Source organism: Denticeps clupeoides, chromosome 16, assembly GCF_900700375.1.
Source record: "Denticeps clupeoides chromosome 16, fDenClu1.1, whole genome shotgun sequence".
In the NCBI taxonomy this organism is placed as follows: domain Eukaryota; kingdom Metazoa; phylum Chordata; class Actinopteri; order Clupeiformes; family Denticipitidae; genus Denticeps; species Denticeps clupeoides.
In genome coordinates, this window is record NC_041722.1 from 5,868,702 (window position 1) to 5,895,785 (window position 27,084).

At 41.6% G+C, this 27,084-nt stretch overlaps 2 protein-coding genes, 1 long non-coding RNA gene and 2 other non-coding genes across 6 annotated transcripts; 1 reads left to right on the plus strand and 4 right to left on the minus strand.

The window, feature by feature from the left end:
* Nucleotides 1–1,581: 1,581 nt before the first annotated feature.
* LOC114766260 (uncharacterized) lies at nucleotides 1,582–4,538 on the minus strand. The gene is made up of 7 exons (XM_028956938.1): nucleotides 4,519–4,538; nucleotides 3,515–3,955; nucleotides 3,244–3,415; nucleotides 2,873–2,956; nucleotides 2,597–2,779; nucleotides 2,293–2,376; nucleotides 1,582–2,205 (listed from the first exon to the last, which is right to left on the minus strand). The coding sequence occupies exons 2-7, from the start codon at nucleotides 3,703–3,705 to the stop codon at nucleotides 2,164–2,166; spliced, it is 756 nt and encodes a 251-aa protein (XP_028812771.1). The 5' UTR covers nucleotides 3,706–3,955; nucleotides 4,519–4,538; the 3' UTR covers nucleotides 1,582–2,163.
* A 5,014-nt stretch (nucleotides 4,539–9,552) lies between these two features.
* On the minus strand, nucleotides 9,553–9,625 carry trnak-uuu (transfer RNA lysine (anticodon UUU)). Its single transcript has one exon. It is a non-coding gene; the product is annotated as a tRNA-Lys (tRNA).
* A 910-nt stretch (nucleotides 9,626–10,535) lies between these two features.
* On the minus strand, nucleotides 10,536–10,608 carry trnak-uuu (transfer RNA lysine (anticodon UUU)). Its single transcript has one exon. It is a non-coding gene; the product is annotated as a tRNA-Lys (tRNA).
* An 8,568-nt stretch (nucleotides 10,609–19,176) lies between these two features.
* Nucleotides 19,177–20,950, minus strand: LOC114766034 (uncharacterized). Its single transcript, XM_028956631.1, has 5 exons — nucleotides 20,496–20,950; nucleotides 20,225–20,396; nucleotides 19,906–19,989; nucleotides 19,636–19,818; nucleotides 19,177–19,531 (listed from the first exon to the last, which is right to left on the minus strand). The coding sequence occupies exons 1-5, from the start codon at nucleotides 20,684–20,686 to the stop codon at nucleotides 19,490–19,492; spliced, it is 672 nt and encodes a 223-aa protein (XP_028812464.1). The 5' UTR covers nucleotides 20,687–20,950; the 3' UTR covers nucleotides 19,177–19,489.
* Nucleotides 20,951–21,751: 801 nt separating this feature from the next.
* Nucleotides 21,752–25,207, plus strand: LOC114766035 (uncharacterized). Of its 2 annotated transcripts, none has more exons than XR_003742739.1 (5): nucleotides 21,752–21,876; nucleotides 22,236–22,275; nucleotides 22,371–22,434; nucleotides 22,649–22,773; nucleotides 23,918–25,207. It is a non-coding gene; the product is annotated as an uncharacterized LOC114766035 (long non-coding RNA). The 2 variants fall into 2 exon arrangements; XR_003742738.1 differs by having other exon boundaries at nucleotides 22,649–22,768.
* Nucleotides 25,208–27,084: the final 1,877 nt, after the last annotated feature.

Below are 27,084 nucleotides of genomic sequence, written 5' to 3' on the forward strand. Positions count from 1 at the left end.
TCTGGATCCAATGGACCAGGGGAGTTGAGACCAACACCTAGAGAGGAACGGGATAAAGAGCAAAATCAGCATTAAAAAACAATCTAATTACAAAAATAAAAAACGACAGACACAAACCTTCATCAGATGAGGCATCTGAAGCAAATGAAGGAATCTTCACAAGCTGAGCTTTTTTCTGCTGGGGGGGGGGGGGGGGGTCACATTGACTAAAAAGAGAAAAATAAGCATGAACTATTATATAAAAAGCCAATACCATAAGATAGCAGAGAGCACGAGGATAATAGCTTATTAAAGCGTTTAGAAAGTGCACCTGTTCATGTTCATGGACAAATTAGTCACGGGGGACATCACGTCCGCGGGTCCTGTGGGGGAGAACAGCGAGACCTCAGGGAATCCGAGTCTTCGGCCAGGCTGGAGGTGATGGCTGTCCGGGCTGAAGTCCATATTCAATCTGCCGCTATGCGCAGTGTCCCCAAAAAATGGGATTACAACACAATCAGTGGCAAATTCCTGTGAATTATCAGACAGGCTATCGATTTATCTTAACAGCGCACTGGCGGTTAAGACATTTTTAATATGTCGTTAATTAGCCATTCAATCTCAAGTGCCATGGTTTTAGGGCATAAACAGTTATCTGGAGATGATATCTTGAAGCTTGGCACAACCCAAGTTATGAGCCTGGTACAGATGAGTTATTCAATCATTTTACCTTATATTCATTTATCAGATTCTTTAAACCAAAATAGTTTATATAGGAGGAATAAGACTTTTCTTCAGGACAAAGGGGGAAATTTAAGACCAGTGAGGATCTGAAAATGGTGACTGTAACTAATTGGGAACGTTTCTGTAATGATAATAATAAAATAACTCAAAGCTATGTTAACCAGAGGGCTTCTTTCAGCTTAAAATGATTTACAGCTAAGGTGATACCATCTTCTTACATTTGGTCCCAATCAACTGTTTTCATTGAAATTGGCATTTTTAATTTAGTTTAAAACTGAACTTCACCAAATGAAACAGAAACACTTCTCAGACTGTTCATGTCATGCAGTTTAATACCTTGTTATTACAGTCCTTCAAGCAAGCGCTGCAGGTTCTGTTTATTAGTTATGGTATGACTGTGTGTGTGTGTGTTAAACCTGCCAAATGCTAGCAAAACCAGCTTTCTAGTATGTTTCTTTTTCTTTTTTTTCTACCTTGTATCATTTACCTTACTTAGTCCACCTCTTAGACATGCGTTTGTGTATAAAGTTGTGGGAAAATTGACATTTTCAGCAACATTCTATTATCAATTGTAATAATTATATCGTTTTTGTTTTTTTTAACACACACTCATTGTTTTATGAGCAATAAATGAACAAGACAAGGTTTTAAAATCCCTATATCCCCAGGGGGAGCGGTTGGTAAATGTTCCCACTCAGAATAAACTCGGGAATGTGAGTTGCTCTCTCTCATACACACCACAAGGGCACAATTTGAAAAGACTGAGGGGATGTAAAAGACAACTGTTCTATTAGGCTATAAACACACTTTGTATTAACTTTTAAAATAGAGAAACTGAAATGACTTAAGATGCTCAGAAGTATTTTATTCTCCTCCTTCACATTACATTACATTACACATTACATATTACATGCAGTCCTGCTGTGTTGCTCCAGATTCCCACCCCCCACACATCTAGCAAGGGGTGGTAGTAGCCTAGTGGGTAACACACTCGTCTATGAACCAGAAGTGGGTTCAAATCCCACTTACTACCATTGTGTCCCTGAGAAAGACACTTAACCCTAAGTTGCTCCAGGGGGGACTATGCCTGTAAATACTGATTGTAAGTCGCTCTGGTTAAGGGCGTCTCATAAATGCTGTAAATGTAAATGTAAAGGGTATATAAGGTATATATAAAAAAATATAACAATATAGGTCACAAAACAATATAGGTTTTGCGAGGAAAAACTATATACAGAATTTTTACCACTGAGGCACCATCCGAATCTATTGTCAATTTAAGTGCTTATGTAAAAAAAAAAAAAAAAAAAAAGCTTAGAAGGCAGAAAGTCATGGAGGTGCTCAGGTCTTCTTGAGGCGGCTGCTCCTCAGCCCAGGCCCGGCTCTTCTGATGCGATTTCCGATCTTCCTCCCTTCCTGAGAAGTATCTGCTCTTCCCATTCAAATTCGGAAAAGGCCACGTCGTTGACAGCGAATCACACGCTACAATCCAGGAGGACAAAGATGTAGAGTCAGATTCTACAGAGGATTCAAAAGAATCAAACAGTAAAGAATCAAATTGTGTCTCACCGATCCAGGACCTTTCGCTGGTTTATTAGTCACTACTGGAGCAGTAAAGAGACTGGCCATTCCCACTGGAACATTGGCATCAATCTGAATTTTAAGGATTACACAGAACTGTTTTAGTATGAAACATTAAACTCTCATGGTAACAAACACTGACATGCAAACAATAACAGCTATGAATAAAATAATAGTGAACTCTTTGATCTTTGAACCTGAGACAAGAAAATAAATAAATAGATAGATATATGAGTCCATTATGGGGAGGGATTGAGGATCTGTAGTTACAGAGTAGATATATATTACTTACAGTTTGAGAGGGTCTGACTTCATGCACCATTGGGATGTAAGTATCAGCTGAGATCCTCGTCCTCTTTTCTCTGACATGTGGACTCTCATCTGGTGGCGCCCTTCTTTTTAATTGAGACCGTCCCTGAAGACTGGACGTTGAGGGAGAGCAGAAAAGCCCACATGGTTGACCGCGAATCACAGGCTACAGTCCAGGAGGACAAAGATGTAGAGTCAGAATCTACAGAATCTACAGAATCAAACGAATCAAACAGTAAAGAATCAAATCGTGTCTCACCGATCCAGGACCTTCAGCTGGTTCATCAGTCACTACTGGAGCAGTAAGGACACTGGCCATTCCCACTGGAACGTTGGAGTCAATCTGAAGAATTAAATGTCATTTTAAGGATTACACAGAACTGTTTTAGTATGAAACATTAAACTGTCATGGTAGCAAACACTGACATACAAACAATAACAGCTATGAATAAAATAATAGTGAACTCTTTGACCTTTGCACCTGAGACAAGAAAATAAATAGATAGATAGATAGATAGATAGATAGATAGATAGATAGATAGATAGATAGATAGATAGATAGATATATGAGTCCATTATGGGGAGGGATTGAGGATCTGTAGTTACAGAGTAGAGTTATATATTACTTACAGTTTGGGAGGGTCTGACTTCATGCACCAATGGGATGTTTGTATCAGCTGACATCCTCCTGCTCTTTTCACTGACAGGTGGACTCTCATCTGGTGGTGCCCTTCTTTTTAATTGAGACCGTCCCTGAATACTGGACATTGAGGGAATCTTCAGCTTGGGCGGTTCACATTGACTGTAAAGAGAAAAAGAAGCATTAACTTTTATATGAAAAGCCAATAAGACAGCAGACAACACGAGGATAACGGCTTATTAAAGAGTTTAGAAACTGTACCTTCCGAGACCTGCCAGGTTGTTCATGTTTATGCACAATTTATTCACGGGGGACAGCACGTCCGAGGGTCCAGCGGGGGAGAAGAACAGAGTCTTCACAATTGGGGAGCCCGTGGACACCAAATCCGGCAGCGAGACCTGAGCGAGTCTTCGGCCAGGCTGGGGGTGAAGGCTGTCCGGGCTGAAGTCCATATTTGCCCGCTATGCGCAGTGTCCCCAAAAATGTTTAATCAGGATTAATCGGTGACAAACTCCTGTGAATTTGCAAATCGCACTGGCGACGAACACGGACACGGAGTAAGCACGCTAACGGTCCCGATTGCAAAGCAGTTGAAATGTTTCAAATTAATAATTAAAAAGACATCTTCATTTGTCTTCCTCCTTCCTTCGGCTGTCAGAAAGCTGCCGCCAAACGCGCACTCTCTCTGACCCTCGGGATCCACTGTGGGGGAGAAAAACTCGAGTATGGATGTCAGCCAGTTTGTATCTATGTCGAAACCAAGGCAACCAGAAGCGTCAAACCTTTGACCAATAGCAGACACTGTTATTATCTCCTCAACCAATCACAACCAAGGCGGAGGGGTGACATACAGAATCGACATCCAATCAGAAGCGGGTCAGTGACAGCCATTATCCAATCAACCTGGAGCTGAAGGGTGGGTGCAGAAAAATCCGCGTAAAAAAATGGCAGATTTTCCCGCGGAACGTTTCAAGCTGCGACTGGACCACCCCCGACTAAAGCCCGTCAGCCAACAGACGTGCGAGTTTTCGTTGCGGAAACGTGCCATTTAAACACGACACGCCGTATTTTAAGATTCGCTATACATTACATTTAATTTCACAATGGCTGGGCAGGATACAGTTAGAAGAATCGTTTTGTTAATATACATATAGGCAAATGATTTCCAACTTTTGGAAAAAGTTGCATACTAACCTGTGTGTGTCTTCTGTTTATCAGAGTATTGAGTACATGAGTATCATATTTTAAACAGAAAATCTGCCCACCGTGTTTCACTGATCACGAACACCCTCCTCCTGGATAGGTCACACTTGTATAAAAAATGAATACATTTTTTTCGTCTAGCACTTAACAATTCCCTAGCATGTTCTATTCCTGACAAGTTAGGCCTTATCAGGGCTCTTAGTTTTGTAACTCAAAATATATAGAAACCGAATGAGGAATGCCAAGTCTGCCAAGTAAAGTAACGAAAAGAAAAGAACGTTTTAACTCCATCTCGGCCGCAGACAACGTCAGAGACGGGGAGGTGACAGCGCGTCAGGGGGGTGGGGACAGCTGGCCGCGTCGTCACCCCGCTCCTTCACTCCTCCGACGCGCTGCTCCTGCGCTGCTGCACGGACCGAATCGCCTACAACGAACCTGGATTCATTACACGTGCCGAGATGCAGATCTCTTATTCAGGAAACGCCACGCAGCAGAACATCACGCTGCCGACTGAAGACTGGACCCCAGTAGGTTATTGTTTCTTTCCCTATAAAATGATATAAAATGATGCTCTCAGCTTCCATAAACTTCTGATTAAATTTTTTTGTTCAAAAAGTATTTCAGATGAATCTAACACTTAAACATGCACATGCAAACACACTGTATTTATATTTGTAACATTTGAATACAGTTCAGCAACATACATCACACAACCTGACGACCAGGTTTTACAGTGCTTAAAAATGGGATATATCACAAATAAGAGAACAGAAAATTCTGGCAGTTTGTCCATATTTAGATAAAGTCGTGTTGACCAGAACAAGGCAAATGTATTTAAATGTAATGCATTTAAAACTCTAAAAGTACACATGCCTCACCTGGAGCAAAGTATCTTTAATGTTGTGGAGGTATAGCTCAGTGGTAGAGCATTTTACTGCAGATGAAGAGGTCCCAAGTTCAAATCCTGGTGCCCCCTGTAATAGTGCATTCATTCTTGGGGCAGTGGTGGCCTAGCGGTTAAGGAAGCGGCCCCTTAATCAGAAGGTTGCCAGTTCGAATCCCGATCCGCCAAGGTGCCACTGAGCAAAGCACCATCCCCACATACTGTCATGGCTGCCCACTGCTCACTCAGGGTGATGGGATAAATGCAGAGGACAAATTTCACTGTGTGCACCATGTGCTGTGCTGCTGGGACAATCAATGTGACAATCCCTTCACTTCACTTCATTCTGCTATTATTCCATATGATTGAGTGACATGGGAGCAATGCTTGAAATTCTTGTTTACATGTTCACATTCTGTGTATCCCAGTGATGCCATGGTTTGTGTTAAGTGAGGTATGATGATAGATGACTTGTCTGTTGTTCATGCTTTGCACATTGCATCTGTAAAAATGAGAAATATTGCATAGTTCATAAATAATTTGTCATTTAATGTATTGCTAAAGCAACACCCTCTCCAGACTACCTGATTTATAAATTAAGCACTGGCCATGTCTTACGGTCTGTTTTTTCTCTACTTTACCCATACTTTAAAATAGTATCCAATTTTTGTCAACGTGAACACTGAAAACGGTTTGTATCATAAATTAGACAACAGAAAACTGGTGACGGTTTGTCAAAGTTTAGAACACAGATTTATGATATGCTGACAAGAGCTTTGAATTGATGAAGCATCTCTGTTAATAATCATCAAATTGCATCACCATACTCACTTGTTCCTAACAAAAATACAGGTGGTACAGAGGTGATATTCGGAAGAGACTTTTGCAAAACTGAATTGATGCCTACACACGAAGCCCATTTATACAAAGGAATGCAAGTCATAATATCAAAATTTCAGTGCGTTGCATGACGTTTCCTTTCTGCATTGACCTGCAGAGCTTCAGCGCCCCCTCTGTCTTCCAGACTACATGTTTTAGTGATTAAGGAATGGGCAGATGCTTATATGGTATTCCATAACGTGAAGAAAGAACATGAGAAGACTTGACTTTACTTTACTTTACTTGGCAGATGCTTTTGTCCAAAGTGACTTACAAGAGGAAGACACCAGCAATTCTCATTCGGTTTCCATAGATTTTGAGTAAAAAAAAAGAGCCCTGATAATAGAACACCAGCATAAAGACAAAATTTACAGAAACGTCCTTATAGGTGATGTTCTGCCTAGATTTTGTGAGTGTGAAAAGAGAGGCTGGAAATTGTGGCCAAATATAATCAAATATATGAGGCGAAACATTAAAAAATGTGAAGGTGTGGATTCAGTCTTTAATAAGGTGAAAATAATGTTTTCTGTTTTTATATAGTGCTTAAATATGGGATGTATGACAGATAAGAGAACAGAAAATTTCTTACTGAAAATCTCTCTCAGTTTGTCCATATTTATATAAAGTTATGCTGACAAGAACAAGGCACATGTTTCAGGCTTCATTATCTATTAAATAGATTCATAAATGAATCCTTGCATTATTGCACCACCTACCAACATGCTCCTTAGAATCAGTATCATGCTCCTTAGAAAGAATACAGAAGTAATCTTTCAATCTAGAATTATTGCACAAGTTCACGGCATTCCATAAATGTAAGTGTCTATTTCGGGAATCACAGGAAAATAAACTGTACTAGTAACAGGAAAGTTGCGGGTTCAAATCCCGATCTGCCAATGTGCCACTGAGGTCCCCTTTATCAAGGTACCGTCCCCACCCCTTTCATGGCCGCCCACTGCTCACCAAGGGTTAAATGCAGAGGACACAGTGCTTGCTTAGTCTTTATCACAATGAAAAAAACAATCACTTTTATGTTCACTTTTTGCATGTAGTGCCCTGTCCCATCAGTAATGCATGGAAGTGTCAGTTACTATCTTACAAATAAATAGTGTAGAAACAAGATTGATGTTTTATGATATAGAGGATCCAATCCTGACATGATTATTGTCATTGGAATGATGGATATTGTTTATGTTAAAATTATTGTGGAAGGATCTACCTTTTGTTCTTACCACAACACCCATTTCTCGTGTTAGACAATTTTTATTGTCACTCTTTTTAACACTCTGACCTTCTGCAGAAGCATGTAACAAAAATAAATGCAGAAAATATCAGAGTTGACCATTATCCACTGTCAATACTGCAGTTAAGTGGAGTTATTAGGAATAATAGTAACACAGCATTTAAAAACACAGCACCTGTGAACTTCCAAGCATCTAATAGTCCATTTATATAGAGAAAATACAGATAATCATACTGTGTGAAAGATTACAAAGTAGGAATCAGCGATGTCTTATTCCATATGATTGAGTAACATGAGAGCATTTCATGCTTGAAATGACTGTTTACAGCTACACATTCTATACAATCCAGTGACAACCCAGTGGTTTGTGTTAAGAGTGTCACGTATATAGTGTGGATAAGGGCGTCTGATAAATGCTGCAAATGTATAATGAAGACGACTAGTAATTGTGAAAGAAGCAACACTACACGGGTTGCTGGACATGGCGAGGAAGGAGGACGCATACGCACAGTGTCACCAGGCAGAGGTTTTATTACATGATGCACACAACGTCCGGAGTAGCCCCTTCCAAACCAGATCCTGACAGATTGCACTTTTAGTGATTAAGCACATTGAAATGTTACTTTTTCTATGAAATGTTTTAATTTTCCCTCACCACCACTCTAACCCTTTGGCTTCTTTGAAAGCTCTCCCTAAAAGCAAGTCGGATGTGCTCTTCTGGAATATTTTGATTCTGGGGAATCAAGACCTGAGCTATAGTGGTGCTTTGACCACTGTTCCGCCGACAATTCAGTTGAATTTGAAAGTTATGGAAGCCACCGGCCATTCCTTGCATGTCAATGCGAAGGTACCTTGTCTGGATTAAATTGGACCTTGCCTGGGTTACCAGGTGACAACTATGCCAACGGTTCACACAATCGTCTACGTTGTTACTCCAACAACGACCATTTAGAATGCAGTTGTTATTATCTTGCACCGCGTATAAAACAATCTGCCGGTTTTCTCCATCAGGGAATTCATGGATAGGAATCTGTGACCCTGAGTTGCCACTCTGCCTTTTTCTGCGGGTAGATGAAACGTAGAGACACTCTGCTGGTTCCACACTTCCACAGAAGTTCCACGATGCCCCCCTCGTCTTGCACCATGTGTACTTTTCACCATTTTCAGAACAGTCGTCTGGGCATTGTTCATCCTTGTAAGTAACACCTTGCTGTGGAGAGCAGTAGTCCCAACCTTGCTCAGTTGTGCACCAGTAGTAGTCTACTTCCCTGTCATAGCGACAATCATCCAGACATTCTTCATGGTATGTGCTGCTGTAGTAAATCATTTCTTTTGGCCTCGTAAAGCCACAGTAGCCCCAGGTCCCAGCAGTATTTAGCACCAGTAATACGACTAGCCATGGCGCCCACAGGGGTGACTGTTCTTGCAAGGGATATCTTTGTAATCATAGCCATTATCATTGGAGCAGTATTCCCCGTCACCTCTGGTTGTGGACCAGTAGTAATTGGAAGAGCCAATATGGCAGATGCTGGTGCTGAATTCCACTGCTGAAATAGTTGTTCCTCACAATCTTTGTCACATCCTCACACATCTCCCTTGAAGATCAGCGCCAGCCACGAAGATGGGCCACGGTGAGATGTTGACGGTGATGAGACGAAATACGGAGACAACTTTTTGAGACATTATTTCAATTTTGGTGGAAAATTGAATGAGATGGAATGAGAGTTCTGCTGCAGTTCTCTTCCTCTTTATTTATAGCTTGACAATGGACAACACCCTTTTCTCTCAAGTGCCAACCCCCTTCTCTTTTTAAAGTATTGAAAAATAAAGAAGAAAAAATAAATGAATGTGCAGCAAAACTTTAAACTGAATATCATTCCCATTGCCAGCTGTTGTCTGCTGATATTTCTTTCTCTCTTAATAATAAATTCAAATTCTAATTTTTTTTGTCACGTACACAGTACGATATGCAGTGAAATGCTTGTGCGACTGCTATAGACCTCAATATAGCAAACGTATTATTCATATTGGGAGTCTGCTGAATTACTGCTCCTACCCTGCCACAGCCAGGGAATTCCCTGTGTAACAATTCGCCTGAACAAGGACTTGAACCCTGGACCCTCAGATTAAAAGTCTGATGCTCTACAAACTGAGCTATCCAGGCTCTTACAAAGATCTAGACGTCTATGTACATAGACGTGTGTATAGACGTCTAGTGGGATACTTTGGACTGTTCTAGTTCCTTTTGGAAGAAAGGAGTAGTAGCAGAGTCCTAGAAGCACATCCTGGGATCAGTGAGATGTCTTGAAGAGCTGTCTTGAGCTGTTGTTTGAAAATACTCAGTGACTGAGCTGTTCTGATCTCGAGGAAGTTCATTCCACCACCGAGGGGCCAAGACGGAGAAGAGTCTAGATGAATGTCTTCCTTTTACCTTCAGAGATGGAGGAACCAGGCGAGCAGTACTGGAGGCTCGAAGAATACGAGGTGCAGTGCGAGGTGTAATAAGGGATGTGAGGTAGGATGGTGCTACTCCATGTTTGGCTTTGTAGGCCAGCATCAGTATTTTGAATCTGATTTGCGCAGCTACTGGGAGTCAGTGGAGGGAACGTAGCAGAGGGGCGGTGTGGGAGAATTTGGGAATCCCATCCTTTCTACATCATCTCTTGTCAGAGATGATTCTGGCACTTGTGGACTCCTGGATAAATTCTGCTGGTGGCAGGGCAGTGACCGTAACCTTGACCGTCTCACTCCTGTACTAAGATGCTGCCACAGGTTCTCCTGGAGCACCTCCACACTTGTGTTCAGTGAAGAGCTGGTGTTCTCCTTAACCAGGTGCTTAATATACCTTGCAGAGCTGTCCTCTGTACGTGAAAAATACAATTTAAATTTCCATTCGATCAGAGCAAAGTTGATACCTCCAAAATTAGTACTGACAAAGGTAAATTCGGGAGAAAAAAAAAGTCGAAACAGCGCCAAATCATCTTAGTGGTCAGAAATATATTACATCCGTACTGTTAAGGACTACCATTGAAAATGAATGGAAAAAGATAAGTTTAACAATCCACGCCAAAATTTGCCTGAACAGGGACTTGAACCCCGGACCCTCAGATTAAAAGCCTGATGCTCTGCCAACTGAGCTATTCAGGCTCTTAAAAGAAGTAAGTTAGTTCGTAAAAGAAGTAACTCGTAAGGAGTGAGTCACGTCTAGGTTTGGTTCAGAAAGATAAATGGGTGCCAGGGCCAAAGGACAACGTGGTAGAAAAATAATTTACTTATAGAAAAGAAATAACCAAAGAACAGTCACAACAGCAACTTCCCAAAAGTGGCAGGGTCCAATGTGTACACATCATAAACGGAAATGTGACTTTGTCAGATTATTGAACGAGTTATAATACGAGTTCCTCTAGCCTGTATATGGTTCTGCAGTGGATAGAAATGGTGATAGGTGTGAAGGGTGCCTTGATCGTTTAGAGAGCAGGAGCTCAGACGGTCTTATCCCGAATTTGTTCCCTTATTTCAGCATAAGCGGATAGGTAACCTCCCGTCTCTCATACTGTTCCCCAGACAATTTCACCCCTCGCTTAAAAAAGGAATTCGTGGCTTGAAAACGTGTGAAGTATTGCAGTTTCTCGTGATTGGATGTCAAAATGAGCTCAAAAGTATTTAGTTGCGTCACGCGAGACCCTGAAGAACCGGTGGGTTCATTTGATTTCTTTTAGGGAAAAACGCCAAGATGACTTCCTGTCTGCACCAAATATGGTGGTTGGTGACGTCATTTCCGTGAACGGCCGCTCACTTCTATTGGCATCTCTCCTCCTCGTCCCGCCTCTCTCCTGCTTATTATCATTTAAACCTACAGAAACGGCGCGTCCTGGGGAAATTTCATTGTGGGAATGGATAAAGGTGTCTGTAATCCTGCACCACGGCAAAATTTCGTAAAGAGAACAACTTCTAAAGTCTCTTTATCGACTATGCTAACACGTTAACGATCTTCTTCTTCTCCCGTCTGTTAACACAATTCTTCCCTTCAGCTGCACCACATGGACCCCTGCTGGTCGGGCATTTTAACAATCATGACATATATATATATATATTATTATACAACGAATTGTTAGTTTTCTGCTCTCTGAGCCGCTTCAGCGTGATCGCTACCAATCACATTGTTTCTGAGTTTTTATTCTTCAGTGTGAGTGGCTGAAAAAAAAGCGACATCATCCCTTTCAACTTTCTCTCTTCTCCCCTGCTCATCAGCCAGTTTAGTTCTCAGCATTTCCTTTTCTCTATTTAAGCAGCAAGTTTACAAGAAAGAACTCATCTCAAAATTACATGCTGTAACTACACAGCTTTTAAAATGAAGTAATGGATGAAGGCAATTGAGCGTATCAGGCGTGACAGGAAGAAAACTCCTCCGCAGGCCAACTCGACCTCAGTCCAGATGAATCTGGTTGAGACATTGTTGGAAAAGATCCACAGACTCGAGGGGTCAGTGGAGAAATAAATGGAACCTGAAGGCTTGTAATGAACATCTGAAGATGGCTCTTGATGTGGCACAAGACAAGCAAATTGCCATGCAGGTCATTCAGAATGAAGAACAGAAGACTGGAAGCAGAAAAGGATTGTGAACACCTGCGATGTGAGGAGCTTGAAAGAAAGCTGAGATACAGATCCGAGAAGCAGTAGAAAAGCGTTTCAGTGACGTGAACGAGATCTGTGACCAGATGCAAATGGTGAGACGTCTCCAAACGCAACTTCTCGAAGAGATGCTGGAGAAGGAGAAGAAGGAAAAGGAAATGTTGAGAACTAAACTGGCTGATGAGCAGGGGAGAAGAGAGAAAGTTGAAAGGGAGCTTGAAGCAGAAGAAGAAAGCAGGAAAGAGGCAGAGATGCTTCTCCTGGAGACTGAGACCTACTTCCAAAATCAGCTGGAGAACAAAGAAAGGCACTTCCAAGAGACACTCCAGCAAATGATGATCTGAGATGAAAAAGACAAAAGACGAGATGAGAATCTTACAGGAGAAGAACTCAACAGAGAACTGAAAGCAAAAATATACATTTTATACATATATACAGGGCAGTGGTGGCCTAAAAGCAGAGGACACAATTCGTTGTGTCACCATGTGCTGTGCTGCAGTGTTTTACAACGAAAATCACTTCACTATCATTTTTCACAAGTAGCTGTTTGCAAAGTCCACTTAATGCTCAATTTAATCCCCATTTTTTTTAACAGGACACACACACAGACAATTTCTTCACTCTGGGATGGTGTGTGTGTTTCATATGCTTCACCTTCTCTCTCAACAGATCCTCGAGAGTGACATAAATCAAACGCTGGGACAGAACGAAACAGGGTTTAACTGTGATGGCACGGCCAGTACGTTCAGGGTCATGTTCAAGGAGCCTGTTGAAATTTTACCCAATATCAGCTACACTGCCTGTGCAACTCTAAAGGTGCTCATGTATACTATATTAAGAGTAAAATTCTGTTGCTGGATAGATTTTCATTAATTCATTTACAAATGCGCTGCATTTCAGGGGCCTGATTCACACTACGGCACAAGAGGTTTAAAGAAAGTGACGCACAAATCATCAACAGGGACCAAAACAACATTTTTCTTCTGCAGCTCACCTGGAAATAACAATGGTACGTCTGTCGAAGACGGACAAATCCCTGAAATCATCTTTTATACCTAAACAAAGAAGCTCCGGTTTTGATTGGGACGAGCGTACCTCATATTTAGGTATGGACAGAGACTGAGACTGAAGCCTGTTGCTGTCTGCTTCCTGCAGTGTGTGTGTACCAGCCTGGCATCTCAAGGAGAGTAATAAAATGTTTGCATCGTATACTACGTCATGTCTCATTCGTCTAATGACTGAGGGATTGAATTATGTCTTTTAATCAGTTGCATTTGTAACTTGCATTTGTGTGTTTTAAAATGTCGTTGTAATGGACGTTTGTACAAATGTTGAATGTTTGCATGTTAAGGCAACAAAGAAGGAAAATTTAGCTGTGTCTCAAGCTACAGGCACCTGCTTTTTCTTCTGATGTGCCATGTATGAAATAACTGTTCCTCGTAAAAAAGACTTTGGCTGTGTCCCAGTGAAGGTAAGGTTTTACCTTGGGAGTTTTGTTTTCATTGATAAAATATGTAAACTGATGCATAAAATATGTTCTGCAAATGGGGTCCTTTAGTAAATGATGAAAAAGAAAGCTCTTAAAATATTGGCGCATGATCCTACCTATCAAACATGAAGCCACTCTGTCTGCCTTAGGTGTAAAGAAATAGAAGAGGTCTTGTGTATATTTGAATATATTACATGACCAGACCTTTCGGGCAGCAGCAGATGATCTGACTGGCTGGAGCAGCATCTAATAAACAAGCCACTGAAGTAGCTCCTTATTTGGATTGTCAGTTCCTACTTAAATACTGCTCACATCTGCAGTACCGTATTACACCGGTACGTCAGCGAGTCTCAACATCCTGAACTATTAGAAATGGTATCAAGTATTACCTGTCTGGCCCGACACTGTTTTTGCTTAACATTTTACATGGGAACTGTGTATTGGATTGATGAATGCCATTATTTTACAAAAAAAACATTCAGTTCAAAAACTCTGGGTCACTAAAATAGGATGTGTAAAATTATCAACTAATACCTTCCTGGCCCAAAACATTTTTCACTGTAAAATTGAACTGGGAACTTTGCCCCTGTGCACATAGATTTATGATGAATATGGATATTTCAATGTAAAATAACTAGTATTGCAGCCTGCAGTGGAACAGACCATTTGAATAAGGAGCTGTGAATAAGAAGCCTTCTTCTTAATTCTATCACATCAAGCAGGCCATGGTTCATCTCACCAATATAGATGTGAAACAGTTATTCATATTGGGAGTCTGCTGCGTTACTGCTCCTACCCTGTTTGTGCACTTTGTGTGGCATCCAGCTCGGGCCAACAAGCTCCTGCAACAGCCAGGGAATTCCCCGCATAACCTGGTTGTGATGAATCGGATGTGGCCGGTTCCTGTGAATTCGCTGGCTGATGGGTAGCTGGTTCAGCTGGATGGGCAAATCCAGGGTCTCTAGCACGTTTTCTTTCCTGAATTCTATTTGTAATTGTCTGTTGAAGATCTTGACTAAACATCACTTACCATGAGAATACATGTTACTAAAGGCTTTAGCTGTACATGTACCTGCTACGTGAACAGTAACAACAAGACAACATAATTCTGCTCGTATGATGTTTGTATCCGTACAAACTCGTGTTTGGGACCCATTGTCCATTTCACTCGTGAACTGAGCAGATCCATGTTTTTAAAACGTTTTAAGAAGAGGAGCAGCTTATAGGACTGAACCGCCCTCTTGTCAGTATTTCATGCACAAAACTGTAGCACATTTTCTTTCCTGATAATACAGCGTTTAGCGAACACCCTTGTCCAGAGCGACTGGGGCAGTGGTGGCCTAGCGATTAAGGAAGCGGCCCTGTAATCAGAAGGTTGTCGGTTCAAATCCCAGTCCACCAAGGTGCCGTCCCCACACACTGCTCCCCAGGTGCCTGTCATGGCTGCCCACTGCTCACTCAGGGTGATGGGTTAAATGCAGAGGACAAATTTCACTGTGTGCACCGTGTGCTGTGCTGCTGTGTATCACATGTGACAATCAATTCACTTTCAATTACAACAGGGACAGTGTGTGCCACACCCGGACACCTTTGCCATCAGTGGACATTTGCAGACATGTTGGGACTGCAGCCCATTCCAAAACCAAACATGGTGATAGATTACTAGTGCTAATGACTTGAAATCAAAGCATTCTGAATGGTGAACTAGTGTCTTGTGACATTACAACCACAAACTTAAGTGAAGTGAAGTGACTGTCATCCTGAAACACTGCAGCACAGGACACAGTGACACAACAAAATGTGTCCTCGGCTTTTAACCATCACCCTTGGAAGCAGTGTGTGAGGACTTTGCTCAGTGGCACCTCAGTGGCACCTTGGCAGGTTTGGATTCAAACCAGCAACCTACTGATTTCAGGGCTGCTTCCTTAACCTCTAGGCCACCACTGTCCACTGTCCCAATAATATTAAGTCACTTACATTTTTGATGAAATAGTGACTGTTTTTATCTATTTTAGCAACGAAAATAGATCCAATGAATCCAAACAAAGATCGCAATTTTCCTTTTTCATTTTTTTTTCCTGCCGTCCTGTAGCCTACTCGCGCTCACCCGGTTGAGAACCACTGTACTATATGAAAGGAACTGAACAATTGAATGACCAGGGAAATTACTTAACAGAAGTGTTCACAATAGATATTAATATCTTTACATATATTCACATAATACATATGAGTCAGCATTTAATGGTGATTACAAGTAATATTCATCTTGTCTTGGTCTCCAGGCTGGCTTTCCAATCAAGGTGGATTTCAGCTCATTTCTCCAGGCCCTGACCTGTGGTCCTTTCACTCGACTCCACTCTGTCATGGAGGAAGCTATTCAGTGCATCCGTGCTGAGGGCGGGAAAGCAGCTCTTCTCACAAAAAACTTCCTGTTGCCAAGTGGAGCCTCTTTCCTGCCTGTGAACAGCTCACACTTTCATGTGGTGGGTAAATGAGAGATTTCTACTTTTTCCTAATTTACACAGTATTAGGCGATTCTCTGGAAAATGAAACTAAAAAGATGGTAAAAAGAAATTCTGTAATATTTGCTCTTTTGCTTGTCTTAATGTTTAAGATGGATACTCAGATAATGTGGAACATCGAAGGTTTTAAAGACATTTAAAACATGGTTATCTATCGCAATCTAAAATATTTACTAATTTCAATGGAATTCAGGGCTGCGTTCTCAGTCCACTTCACGACTGCACCGCCCTGCACAGCTCGAACCACATCATCAAATTCGCCGACGACACGACCGTGGTGGGGCTCATCAGTAACAACGATGAGTCGGCTTACAGAGATGAGGTACAGCAGCTGGCTGCCTGGTGCAGTGAGAACAACCTGTCGCTGAATGTGGACAAAACAAAGGAAATGATCGTCGACTTCAGGAGAACTCGCCCCACACACACCCCACTCAGCATCCACGGCTCCACGGTTGAGACTGTAAAAGACACCAAGTTCCTGGGAGTCCACATCTCAGACGATCTCACCTGGACCACCAACATCACCTCCATTACCAAAAAGGCCCAGCAGCGTCTCCACTTTCTGAGACGGCTGAAGCGAGCCAACCTGCCCCCTCCCACCCTCACCGTGTTTTACAGGGGCACCATAGAGACTGTCCTGACCAGCTGCATCTCCGCCTGGTTCGGTAACAGTACTGTTGCCGATATCAGGCAGCTTCAAAGGATCATCAAAGCAGCTGGTAACATCATCGGAGCGTCTCTTCCGCCACTGCAGGACATCTTCTACAAGTGCTGCATCAGAAGAGCCTCCTGCATCGTGCTTGACCCCTCACATCCATCACATGGACTTTTTACACTCCTCCCATCCGGCAGACGCTACCGCAGCATCAGGTCTCGATCCTCCAGGATGCGTGATAGCTTCTTCCCACAAGCCATCAGGCTCCTGAACACACTACCTGCACTTCCCCCCACACACACTCGCACTGTGGACTAACTCTGTTGCACCTCTGCACTTTACACCTCATTGCTGCAATTAAGCACACGCTGCTATACGGACTACCTCTTCATGTTGCACTGAAACCAATAACTGTACTATCACTACTGTTGTTTATTTGCACAGTCTAAACATGTATATATCACTGGTCACTAAAATGTATATTTTGTATCTTATTTATATATTGTATTTCATGTGACGCATCTGTTTTTTGTTGTCTACTTTTATGTTGCACTGTGTAAACTGGAGCCACGTCTCCTCGTCTCTCTGTATATCTGCACAATATATACAAGAGATGACAATAAAGTTTACTTGAACTTGAACTTTTTGGTAAACGAAGTAAGCAGTTTTGATAGTTTGGAGATACTTTGGAGAGTTTAGAGCGAGAGAGAGAGAGTTATGAGAGATTTATAAGAGTGACGAGAGAAGGAGAGGTGAGAGGATGGAGCCAGCTAGGAAGAGGAGGATTACCTAACATCATTTCAGGTGCATTATGTTTGCTTTTCAAGAACTGCATTTGTCACTGTTTCTTATTTTATTCAAAGGTGAGGTGCTTATTGTGTTCCAAGGAGTTGAGGTACAGTAACAACACCTCATCCATGCTAGGGCATTATCGTGCCTTGCATGAGAATAAGGAGGAAACTGAAGCTTCACCTACACAAGGTAAGTAATTACAATATTACAAATGCACAATTTGTCCATGTTGACTTTTGTTTATTGTGCAAAAAAACAAAAAGACAACCAACAGACACTTATTCTCAGCCACCAGGAAACAAGAGCTGGATAAAGCCCTTGTCTCCATGATAGTGAAGGATACACAGCCCTTCAGTATTGTAGATGACATTGGATTGAGGACAGTTGTTTCCAAACTGGATCCCTATTATGTTCTCCCTACAAGGCCGGAATGTATGGGTGCATGCCTGAAAGACATGAGTACTTTATTGTACAACTCACATTTCAGCACTATATATTTGTTTCCTTTAGGCTCTGAAGGCCATGGTGGAGGCCGAGTATGAGTCAGGCGAGGAGAAGGCTAAGGCTAAAAGGTGGCTGCTGTTAGCCTTACGTCTGACATGTGGACATTCATCAACATGGATGCCTACCTGGCTGTAACATGCCAATTTGTGGGTGAGAAAACCACGCTCAGTGCAGAAAATATTGCTTGTGTGAAAGCTTCCCGATGGAGGAATGGGGAATCACTAATAAGGTGACATGTATGGTTACTGATGGTGCTCCCAATATGGTTGCCTGTGTGAGAGAGCTGAAGCCGGAGCATCATATTTGCATTGCACACACGCTTAATATGATTGTGAAGATGGCTCTTGACCAATACCCTGTGCTCATTGGCATCCGGGCCAAAGCAAGGAAGATGGTTGGCAACTTTAGAAGCAGCACCACTGCTAAGGTATGCTCTTTCCCTTTATTCCAATTTATAAGAACGCTAATAGTTTGTGTGTGTTCCTACTGCAGTGATTTATTGGCCTACTCATCTGTATCTTTACAGGAGAAGCTTACACAAGTGCAGCTTCATCTGGGATGGAGGAAATTAAGTTAATTCAAGAAGTGGAGACCAGATGGAACACAAACTCATTGTTTTATGAGCAATAAATGAACAAGACAAGGTTCTAAAAGCCCTATATCTCCAGGGGGAGCGGTTGGTAAATGTTCCCACTCAGAATAAGCTCGGGAATGTGAGTTTCTCTCTCTCACACACACACCTCAAGGGCACAATTTGAAAAGACTGAGGGGATGTAAAAGACAACTGTTCCATTAGGCTATAAACACACTTTGTATTAACTTTTAAAATAGAGAAACTGAAATGACATAAGATGCTCAGAAGTATTTTATTCTCCTTCTTTCACATTACATTACATTACACATTACATATTACATGCAGTCCTGCAGTGTTGCTACAGATTCCCACCCCCCACACATCTAGCAAGGGGTGGTAGTAGCCTAGTGGGTAACACACTCAAGTATGAACCAGAAGACCCAGGTTCAAATCCCACTTACTACCATTGTGTCCCTGAGCAAGACACTTAACCCTAAGTTGCTCCAGGGGGGACTGTCCCTGTAAATACTGATTGTAAGTCGCTCTGGTTAAGGGCGTCTGATAAATGCTGTAAATGTAAATGTAAATATAAATGTAGCAATAAAGGGTATATAGGGTATATATAAAAACAATATAGGTCACAAAACAATATAGGTTTTGTGAGGAAAAACTATATACAGAATTTTTTAAAAACTATATACAGATTTTTTTAAAAAGCACTGAGGCACCATCCAAATCTATTTTCAATTGAAGTGCTTCTGTAACAAAACAAACAAAAAAGCTTAGAAGGCAGAAAGCTTAGAAGCCCAGCCCAGGTCCGGCTCTTCTGATGGAATTTGTGAAGGTCCTGCTCATCCCAATCAAATGCGGAAAAGCCCATGTCGCCGACAGCGAATCACAGGCTACAGTCCAGGAGGACAAAGATGTAGAGTCAGAATCTACAGAGGAGTCCATTATGGGGAGGGATTGATGATCTGTACTTACAGAGTAGTTATATATTACTTACAGTTTGGGAGGGTCTGACGTCATGCACCATTGGGATGTAAGTATCAGCTGAGATCCTCATCCTCTTTTCTCTGACAGGTGGCCTCTCATCTGGTGGCGCCCTTCTTTTTAATTGAGACCGTCCCTCTAGACTGGGCGTTGAGGGAGAGCGGAAAAGCCCATGTGGTTCAGAGCGAATCACAGACTACAGTCCAGGAGGACAAAGATGTAGAGTCAGAATCTACAGAGGATTCAAACGAATCAAACAGTAAGAAATCAAATCATGTCTCACCGATCCAGGACCTTCAGCTGGTTCATCAGTCACTACTGGAGCAGTAAGGACACTGGCCATTCCCACTGGAACGTTGGAGACAATCTAAAGAATTAAATGTCATTTTAAGGATTACACAGAACTGTTTTAGTATGAAACATTAAACTGTCATGGTAACAAACACTGACATACAAACAATAACAGCTATGAATAAAATAATAGTGAACTCTTTGATATTTGAAACTGAGACAAGAAAATAAACAAATAAATAGATATATGAGTCCATTATGGGGAGGGATTGAGGATCTGTAGTTACAGAGTAGAGTTATATATTACTTACAGTTTGAGAGGGTCTGACTTCATGCACCAATGGGATGTTTGTATCAGCTGACATCCTCCTGCTCTTTTCACTGACAGGTGGACTCTCATCTGGTGGCGCCCTTCTTTTTAATTGAGACCGTCCCTGAATACTGGACATTGAGGGAATCTTCAGCTTGGGCGGTTCACATTGACTGTAAAGAGAAAAAGAAGCATTAACTATTATATGAAAAGCCAATAAGACAGCAGACAACACGAGGATAACGGCTTATTAAAGAGTTTAGAAACTGTACCTTCCGAGACCTGCCAGGTTGTTCATTTTTATGCACGATTTATTCACGGGGGACAGCACGTCCGAGGGTCCAGCGGGGGAGAAGAACAGAGTCTTCACAATTGGGGAGCCCGTGGACACCAAATCCGGCAGCGAGACCTGAGCGAGTCTTCGGCCAGGCTGGGGGTGAAGGCTGTCCGGGCTGAAGTCCATATTTGCCCGCTATGCGCAGTGTCCCCAAAAAACGGGATTAATCGGTGACAAACTCCTGTGAATTTGCAAATCGCACTGGCGACGAACACGGACACGGAGTAAGCACGCTAACGGTCCCGATTGCAAAGCAGGTGAAAATTTAAAAAATAATAATTAAAAAGACATCTTCATTTGTCTTCCTCCTTCCTTCGGCTGTCAGAAAGCTGCCGCCAAACGCGCACTCTCTCTGACCCTCGGGATCCACTGTGGGGGAGAAAAACTCGAGTCTGTATGTCAGCCAGATTGTATCTATGTGCAAACCAAGGCAACCAGAAGCGTCAAACCTCTGACCAATAGCAGACACTGTTATTATGTTCTCAACCAATCACAACCGTGATTGAAGGGGCGGACGGATGACATACAGAATCGACATCCAATCAGAAGCGGGTCGGTGACAGCTGGTCCGAGCCATTATCCAATCAAATCGTGACCTGGACCTGAAGGGTGGGTGCAGAATAATCCGCGTACAAAAAATGAGCAGATTTTCCCGCGGAACGTTTCAAGCTGCGACTGGACCACCCCCGACGAAAGCCCGTCAGCCAATAGAAGAGCGAGTTTTTGTTGCGGAAACGTGCCATTTAAACACGACACGCGGTCTTTTAAGATTTGCTATACATTACGTTTAATTTCACAATGGCTAATTCACACATTTTGATTTTGTGCAGGGTACAGTTAGAATAATCGTTTTTTTTAAATATACATACAGGCAAATGAACACCCTCCATCTGGATATATATACGATATATACACACACACACACACACACATATATATATATCGTCTAGCACTTAACAATTCCCTAGCATGTTCTATTCCTGACAAGTTAGGCCTTATCGGGGCACTTAGTTTTGTAACTCAAAATCTATAGAAACCGAATGAGGAATGCCAAGTCTGCCAAGTAAAGTAAAGAAAAGAAAAGAACGTTTTAACTCCATCTCGGCCGCAGACAACGTCAGAGACGGGGAGGTGACAGCGCGTCAGGGGGGTGGGGACAGCTGGCCGCGTCGTCACCCCGCTCCTTCACTCCTCCGACGCGCTGCTCCTGCGCTGCTGCACGGACCGAATCGCCTACAACGAACCTGGATTCATTACACGTGCCGAGATGCAGATCTCTTATTCAGGAAACGCTGCCGACTGAAGACTGGACCCCAGTAGGTTATTGTTTCTTTTCCCTATAAAATGATATGAAGATGCTCCTTCTCCTACTTTCTCTCTCCTATGTCTTGTTGGCTGGGTAGAATTAGCTGCCAGTCCTGCCAGTTTGTTTCTGAATTTTATCATTTAATGGCTCAATTCTGCTTGCAAGATGTTGGTGTGTAAATATGGGCTGCAGTGTGAATGTCACAGCCTTCTCTTAACTAGGCTGCACAACGACAACAACACAAATAATATTAATAACTCATAAATGGAACAGGAAGGTGAATGATCTGAGGAACACCGAGTATAAAATTGAAATGCACTTATGACGACTGCTGAGTGTGTTTTTGACATTTGCTTGCGTTGTGTTCAGGTGTATTCAGTGGGATCCAGATGATCATGGCGATCCTCAGGTATGACGGGAACTTTTACATAACTGGAGTTTTTACATAACTAACAGGTACCTGGAAGTAAAAGAACTGGTGCTCTGTGTGACTCACACATGCAGCGCGATCGGGGATGGCTCCATAATCGTCTACGCATCTTTCCAGAACCTCCCGCAAACGACTGAGGTGCGTGTGTGGACGTTTGAGGTGATGTTATTTATGAGACCATGTGCTGCATTGTTCTGAAATAGTAAGGAACATGATCTGTGGGACCCATTTGCCATTAGTCGAAAATGAGGGGTTTCCTGCGGTGTTGTCTTTGACTCTGTGTTTTATTAGGAGTGCGTTGTTTCACTGCTGCCTACCACTCACCGCTCTCTCTCTCCCTTTTTCTGTTTAGGTGTAGATTCGTTTCTGCGGAGTGCAGTCGACCTGCTGTTGGGGCTCTGCTGTACACAGAGGCCTGTGACAGACGGAACATCTGCTACATCCTGCACGCTGTGGAACACGTAACAAACACGTAAAGTGAATACACACATCATATACACCCACACAGGGCCTGGCGGGCAAGGAAGCGGAAGGTTGGAAGGTTGTCCGGTTCGAATCCCGAGCCGCCGAGGTGCTGCTGAGGTGCCACTGAGCAAGGCACAGTGCCCACACGCTGGTCCCCACATGCCTGTCATGGCTGCCCACTGCTCACCTAGGGTGATGGTTAAAAGCAGAGGACACGTTTTGTTGAGTCACCGTGTGCTGTGCTGCAGTGTTTCACAATGACAATCACTTCACTTTCACTTGCTGCAATGAACAATCCATACGTTCTGCATATTGCACATTATTTACAAGAAACATGCATGTCATACCAATTGCATATCTGCTGACTGACAGTGTGTAGAATTATCTATGCAGCGAATCTGTGGGTGCCAACAATACAGAAAAAGGATGAATTGTAATGTGTGGGGATTAAAAATAAGGGAGAAAACGACATTGTACTCTTGTAGGTTAGGGAAGCAGGGTTTCTTTCCTTGATTCTTGCGATCCTGAAACACAAATCAATGATCACAAGCTCAGTTTTATCCACAATTCATTCTTGTTGGAACATGCTGCTGAGTCCAGGCTCTAGCATCCGTTTCCCATTTAGACACATGCATCCGAACGTAAAAAGCAAGCAGCTACAGATTTGCAGCCATTGTTGGTACTTTCCCTTTGTTACGTGATATGTAAGTGAACCAGTGGGTGTTTTTGTGCCTGTTTATAAGAAATTATATTTTGGTTTTTTGGAAGGAGGTTTCCTTCGTTTTTTTTTTTTTGCATTCGTAGTATGTGACATTAGTCGAAAATGAGGGGTTTCCTGCGGCGTTGTCTTTCAAACAAATGAGCGCCGTTTTCTAAAGTCTATGAGTGCAGCACACAAATAAACTAAATTGACATACAGCAGTAAAATTTCAAAACGTGGTGTTTTTATATTTGTAACGTTTGAGTAACATCAGATGGTACAATTTACCATCACCTCACATTTGAAAATGTGACACTGATTTCATATGACAGTTCAACAAACAAGTTAATTATAATAATAATACATTTTAAATGAAATAATTACTGTTTTGGTCTATTTTAGCAGCGAAAATAGATCTGATGAATCAGTTTTCATTTTTTTTCCTCCTCCCTACAGCATGTCATCTAAATGTTCCCTCTGTCACAACCATGGTGGCATGACGAGGCAGTTGAACGGAGACGATGACGAAACTGGACAAGGAAGAAGGACGCAATCACGAAACCAGGGATTAATGGGTGAAGAACAGGACAGGGGAGACATCCGAGATGTTGGTGAACATGTAACATATCGCAGACCTGACGGCGAACAGAAACAAACAGGGCAGCTTTATACATTCGACACAGTTGAAAACGATTAGGGAACGATTCGAGTAACCCCTTTCAGACCAGATCATGACACCCTCTGAGTTTGCCCCTTGCAGTTCTGTGCTCAGGATTGTGATAGAGGCCATAAAAAATTTGGTCCTGAGTATGTCTAGTTTCATATTGTAAATGCTAGATGTCACATTGAATATGCCCATCAATGGGAGAGAATAATAAACAGAGCTGCATGAATGAATGTCTATCAGGCTCAAGGTGGCATACAGGATTAAAGAACCATAAATCGACAAATTTGAGAAGCAATTCTTATTGTCTTGGTTTGTTACAAATGTCAGACATGTATTTTGCAACCAAACTGCAAAAAAAAATGATAGATCTATACTTTCATGTTCAATATGTAATGTGCATTTAGTTTTTTTTTTTTTTTGGAAATAAACTTAAACTACAATTCTACTACATGCAAAACAATGCAAATACAAACTCCACAAAAAGGCTAGCAATATTAGTTGAAAGACCCTGGCAATCTCCATGATACATTTACACTCATAAATTTATAATTATGCTGTTACAGGCATTTGTATAGATCTTTAGAGAACTATAGACAATGAACTGTACACAATACTAAATGCGACATCTAGTGTTTATATCTATGGTTCACGCTTAGCACATTGCATGTGTAAAATAGCATAGTTCATAAATAATTTGTCATTTAAAGTATTGCTAGAGCAATACCCTCTCCAGACTACCTGATTTATAAATTAAGCACTGGCCATGTCTTACAGTCTGTTTTTTCTCTACTTTATCCATACTTTAAATTAGTATTCAAGTTTTGTCAACATGTGAACACTGAAAACTGTTTATATCATAAATTAGAGAACAGAAAACTGCTGACAGTTTGTCAAAGTTTAGAACACAGATTTAAAATATGCTGACAAGAGCTTTGAATTGATGAAGTGTGAGTGAAACAGATTCATAAACAGAAGTGTGAGGAAAAGTGTGGGTCTGACAGTCTTATCTCTAAAAGGAATGTGTGAGATCGTGTTCTGTGCTGGCACCAACAGACACAAAGATAAACATCAGTGCTTCACTGACTATATATACATGTCACTGTGTTCAGACCTTTGGAGATTCTTATAGCAAGTCTTCTCATGCGCGCATGTAAATAAAACCTGACTAAATTCATTTAACTGTTTCTCATTGTGGCTCCTCAGACGCTCGGTGATGGAAAGAATTTCCATGACAAAAGCATGTGTTGAAATTCATCTCTGTTAATAATCATCTCCTGCTAATATGAAAACTATAAAAATTGCACCGCCATACTCACTTGTTCCTAACGAAAATACAGGTTGGTACAGAGGTGATATTTGGAACAGACTTTTGCAACACTGAATTGATGCCCACACATGCAGCCCACCTATACAAAGGAATGCAAGTCACTACTGCATAGCTGTTAAATATCAGAATTTCAGTGCGTTGCATGACGTTTCACAGCAGCACCTCCTCTGTCTTCCAGACTACCTGGTTTAGTGATTAAGGACTAGCAGATGCTTATATGGCATTACGTTTTAGTAGAATCAAACTGTTCCATAACATGAAGAAAGGACATGAGAAGACACCAGCATAAAGACAAAATTTACAGGAACGTCCTTATAGGGGATGTTCTGCCTAGATTTTGTGAAAGTGAAAAGAAAGGCTGAAAATTGTGGCCACAAAAAAATATCAAATATATGAGGCAAAACATTATTTAATGTGAAGGTGTGGATTCAGTCTTTAATAAGGTGAAAATAATGTTTTCTGTTTTTATACAGTGCTTAAAAATGGTATCTATCACAGATAAGAGAACAGAAAATTGATGACTGAAAATTTCTGTCAAATGTATAAAGGGTCTATTTTGGGGGCAGTGGTGGAATCACAGGAAAAGAAAGTGAACTAATAACAGGAAAGTTGCGTGTTCAAATCCTGATCTGCCAAGGTGCCACTGAGGTCCCCACACATACTGCTCCTTGGGCACCTCACCAAGGGTTAAATGCAGAGGACACAGTGCTTGCTTGGTCTTTATCACAATGACAAAATCACTTTCATGTTCACTTTTTGCATGTAGTGCCCTGTCCCATCAGTGTCAGTTACTATCTTACAAATACATAGTGTAGAAACAAGATCAATGTTTTATGATATAGAGCATCCAATCCTGACATGATTATTGTCGTTGGAATGATGGATATTGTATATGTTAAAATTATTGTGGAAGGATCTACCTTTTGTTCTTACCACAACACTCATTTCTCGTGTTAGAACATTTTTATTGTCACTCTTTTTAACACTCTGACCTTCTACAGAAGCATGTAACAAAAATAAATGCAGAAAATATCAGAGTTGACCACTATCCACTGTCAATACTGCAGTTAAGTGGAGTTATTAGGAATAATAGTAACACAGCATTTAAAAACACAGCACTTGTGAACATCCAAGCATCTAATAGTCAATTTATATAGAGAAAATACAGATAATTACTGTAAGAATAAAAAAATACAGATAATCATACTGTATGTGAAAGATTACAAAGTAGGAATCAGCCTATTCCATATGATTGAGTAACATGAGAGCATTTCATGCTTGAAATGACTGTTTACAGCTACACATTCTATACAATCCAGTGACAACCCAGTGGTTTGTGTTAAGAGAGTCATGTATACAGTGTGTATAATGAAGACAACAAGTAATTGTGAAAGAAGCAGCACTACACTGTACTTCATTCAGGTTGGCTGGACATGGTGAGGAAGGAGGACGTATACGCACAGTGTCACCAGGCAGAGGTTTTATTACATGATGCACACAACGTCCGGAGTAGCCCCTTCCAAACCAGATCCTGACAGATTGCACTTTTAGTGATTAAGCACATTGAAATATTACTTTTTCTATGATATAAGAATAAAAACAATTTAATAATCAGCTTCATAAAAGTTG

Excerpts from the sequence above, each read along its gene's own strand:
- LOC114766260 (XM_028956938.1), bottom strand. The coding sequence starts at position 3,705 with ATGGACTTCAGCCCGGACAGCCTTCACCCCCAGCCTGGCCGAAGACTC. Across the intron at positions 2,957-3,243 it reads AAGTCAGACCCTCCCAAACT|ATTGACTCCAACGTTCCAGT; the intron begins GTAAGTAATATA and ends TTAATTCTTCAG. Across the intron at positions 2,780-2,872 it reads CAGCTGAAGGTCCTGGATCG|CCTGTGATTCGCGGTCAACC; the intron begins GTGAGACACGAT and ends CCTGGACTGTAG.
- LOC114766034 (XM_028956631.1), bottom strand. The coding sequence starts at position 20,686 with ATGGACTTCAGCCCGGACAGCCTTCACCCCCAGCCTGGCCGAAGACTC. Across the intron at positions 20,397-20,495 it reads AACCTGGCAGGTCTCGGAAG|TCAATGTGAACCGCCCAAGC; the intron begins GTACAGTTTCTA and ends TTCTCTTTACAG. Across the intron at positions 19,990-20,224 it reads AAGTCAGACCCTCTCAAACT|ATTGTCTCCAACGTTCCAGT; the intron begins GTAAGTAATATA and ends TTAATTCTTTAG.